The sequence below is a fragment of the Cupressus sempervirens genome, chromosome 7, assembly GCF_028749045.1.
Source record: "Cupressus sempervirens isolate cs-2001-9-10 chromosome 7, ASM2874904v1, whole genome shotgun sequence".
Classification (NCBI taxonomy): domain Eukaryota; kingdom Viridiplantae; phylum Streptophyta; class Pinopsida; order Cupressales; family Cupressaceae; genus Cupressus; species Cupressus sempervirens.
The window spans coordinates 413,380,108-413,382,912 of NC_143124.1; the positions used below are offsets into that span (position 1 = coordinate 413,380,108).

The 2,805-nt window shown below is 31.5% G+C and overlaps 1 protein-coding gene across 1 annotated transcript in view; it reads right to left on the bottom strand.

Moving 5' to 3' along the window:
- LOC149547291 (protein HOTHEAD-like) overlaps positions 1-2,596 on the bottom strand; it is a 3,760-nt gene extending 1,164 nt beyond the window's left edge. The window contains exons 1-2 of the mRNA XM_089791575.1: positions 2,474-2,596; positions 1,708-2,358 (exon numbers count right to left, since the gene is read on the bottom strand). Coding sequence (XP_089647701.1) covers positions 1,708-2,358; positions 2,474-2,564 — 742 coding nt within the window. The 5' untranslated portion in view covers positions 2,565-2,596. The remainder of the gene's footprint in view (positions 1-1,707; positions 2,359-2,473) is intronic.
- Positions 2,597-2,805: the final 209 nt, after the last annotated feature.

Sequence of the window (2,805 nt, forward strand, 5' to 3'; positions counted from 1 at the left end):
TTTTAAAAAATGAATCTTACTAAAAACTGAAAACTAACAAGCTTTTACTTCAATTTAAAAAAACAAAACAAAACAGGACAAGAAATATAAGAAAAATACATCAATTACAATTATTTTTAATAAAATATTACGAACCTCTTACCTAAGAAGTCTTGAATTCAAATCTACTTAATCTTAACAAATAATAATAATAATTAATTTCAACAAATAATAAGAAGTCATTGAATTGAAACTATTATATTTGATAAATCATTCATTTATTAAAAGTGAAATACAAGTTGAGGAAGTAAAGAAAAATAAAATGTCATTTGTTTAATTATAAAATTGGAATTAAAATATACGTTTTTATAGAATTTACTATAGATGCATGTGTTGATGCCAATTTCTTAGACATGCAAGAAAAACATTGATCACTATAAAGGTGGAATTCATCCACCTAAGATAAAGGTCAAAACAATATAAAAATAAAAAATGTTGAATGTGCTTTCTAATTCCAACATGTTCTACTTGTACTATAATTAAAACTCGATGTAAATTCATAAAATCAATTGAAACATGTTGATTCAATGATTAAGAAAACAATAATAATTTGATTTTAGAAAGTTAATTTTTTTTTCTTTAATTATTAAATTAATATAAGTGATCGATTTTAGATTAAAGAAAATAAATCTTAATATTTTATATGTGATTTTTTAAAAGTGAAGAATATTTAAGGCTTCAATTAAGAATTTAGTTAAAGTTTATTTTAAAAAAGGGAAATAAATATATTAGGAAATAAAAATTGTTATTCGTTGATAAAAGGAAGAATTTATAGATTATAAAATGATAATATAATTATTTTTAAAAAGATAATAAATAATTTTTTGTTATTCTCATAAATCAAAACTTCCAAAATTTAAATCAATAAAAAATTATTATAAGCATTCAACATAACACATAACTTATTATAAAAATAGGTTTTATCAATGATTTTTGAAAAATAATAAATAGTCAATTAATTTAAAAATATTTTTATAAGTAAAACTATAGATTTCAATGACACGTCACAAGAAATTAGCTCAATTAAAAATATATTATTTTGACAATTGATGAATTTTTTTGCTACCATTCAAAAGATGTTATGAAACTTGGAGAGGGACTTAAAGCTATCTTATCACTAGAAGTCAGATCACCAAAGTTAGAAGATCCTATGTTCAATAAATTCTGAAAGAAAATATCAGAATAAGGAAACAGACAATCCAAAGTAGCAATATCGAACTGGACAAATTGATGAATTTAGAAGCCAAAGGATCATATATTCATCTCAGACAAAATGACCAGTAGAAAAAGACAATTCGAAAAAGATTAAATAAAACGTTGGGTTACGTAACACAAACAGTAGGAACCAAGAACATCCCATGTTCAACTAGGACAAAACGATCAATACAAAAGCTTTCAGAACACGATAAAAGGTTTCAATAATTCAAAAGGATGGCATCAAACTGTTCAACTCACAAGATTTCTGTTCAAATTTTGCCTCAGAAAAAATCAAGCCCAATACAAGGAAAGATTCAGAAAACCAGACCCACCAAACTAGTAAATCTGATCAAAATTTCCCATACAAAAAAATTCGAAAAACAAATTCAGGCCTAACTTATTTGAAGATTAGAAAAGAAAATATGAAGCCGAGTATCTACAGATTTGGGAACAAAGAAAGTAGAAGCGTACCTGATGAGGAATCAAAGAGGATTCTTCCAGCTGTAGCATTCAAAAGAACCACAATGTTATCTGGATTTGCATACTGCAAAAGATCTGCAGATGTGTGTCTCCTTCCATTGCTGTCAATGGTTGAAGCGCTGGTCTTGGTGCCCTCCAAATGATCCAGAGTATACCCATTATCAGGACCCACTCCAGCTTCTAAAAGTGCATTCTTGAATGCAGAACTCCAACGAGAAAGTCTTTCTGGTGGGAAAACATTCAACTTCTCAACCCATTCATACGATTCATTCACAAGTTTCTCATCCCACTGCATCTCTCGGGTGAATTCCGAGCTTCCCCTGCTGTAGAAGGCGCCATTAATGGCGGTTCCACCACCAAGAACTCTTCCCCTTACAAACTGCACCCCATCTTCTGAGACAAATCCCTCGGCAGCATAAGGAAACTCACTTGGATCTCCAAGAACCTTGAAAAATCCTTTGATGTCTTCAGTATCTGGATTTCCGTAGGGAGAATCTCCCCTTTCAAGAAGCAAAACAGAGAAATGCTGTGAGAGAGTTGCAGCCAGAGGACACCCTGCTGTACCTCCTCCAACAACAATGTAATCATATGTCCTTGCGGCCGCCTTGCCAGCATCAAATGTCATAAATGGATATGGGTACTCTGCAAACATCAGCCAGAAAACATCCCCCATTAATGCAATGGACCAAATGTAAAAGATCGAATTTTTATGTCTACACTGTAATCGAAAAGCAACATATTGAAAGTTTTCAATTACCCAATTTCTTCGTTGCCTCTGCCGAGCTGGAGAGCAGCTGATGGGCCGAGAAAAGTAGCAGCCATGAAATCGCAGAGAAGAGAATTTCCATGCTCACTAGTCGATCTTACTACTCTATAACTTGATATTGAATCCATTTCAACTCTTCTTATATCTTAACTTTGCGAGTCGTGGTTAAATTTGAACTGGAGTTAGAAATGATAACGACGTTGGGACATTCTTCTGTGTTAACCAATTAATTTGGGTTCCCGATTGGAGAAGACTAGTTGAAAACTGTTCCTTGTACGTGGGACTGTGGATGTGGATGCAGCATATTGGTGCATATGAGATAA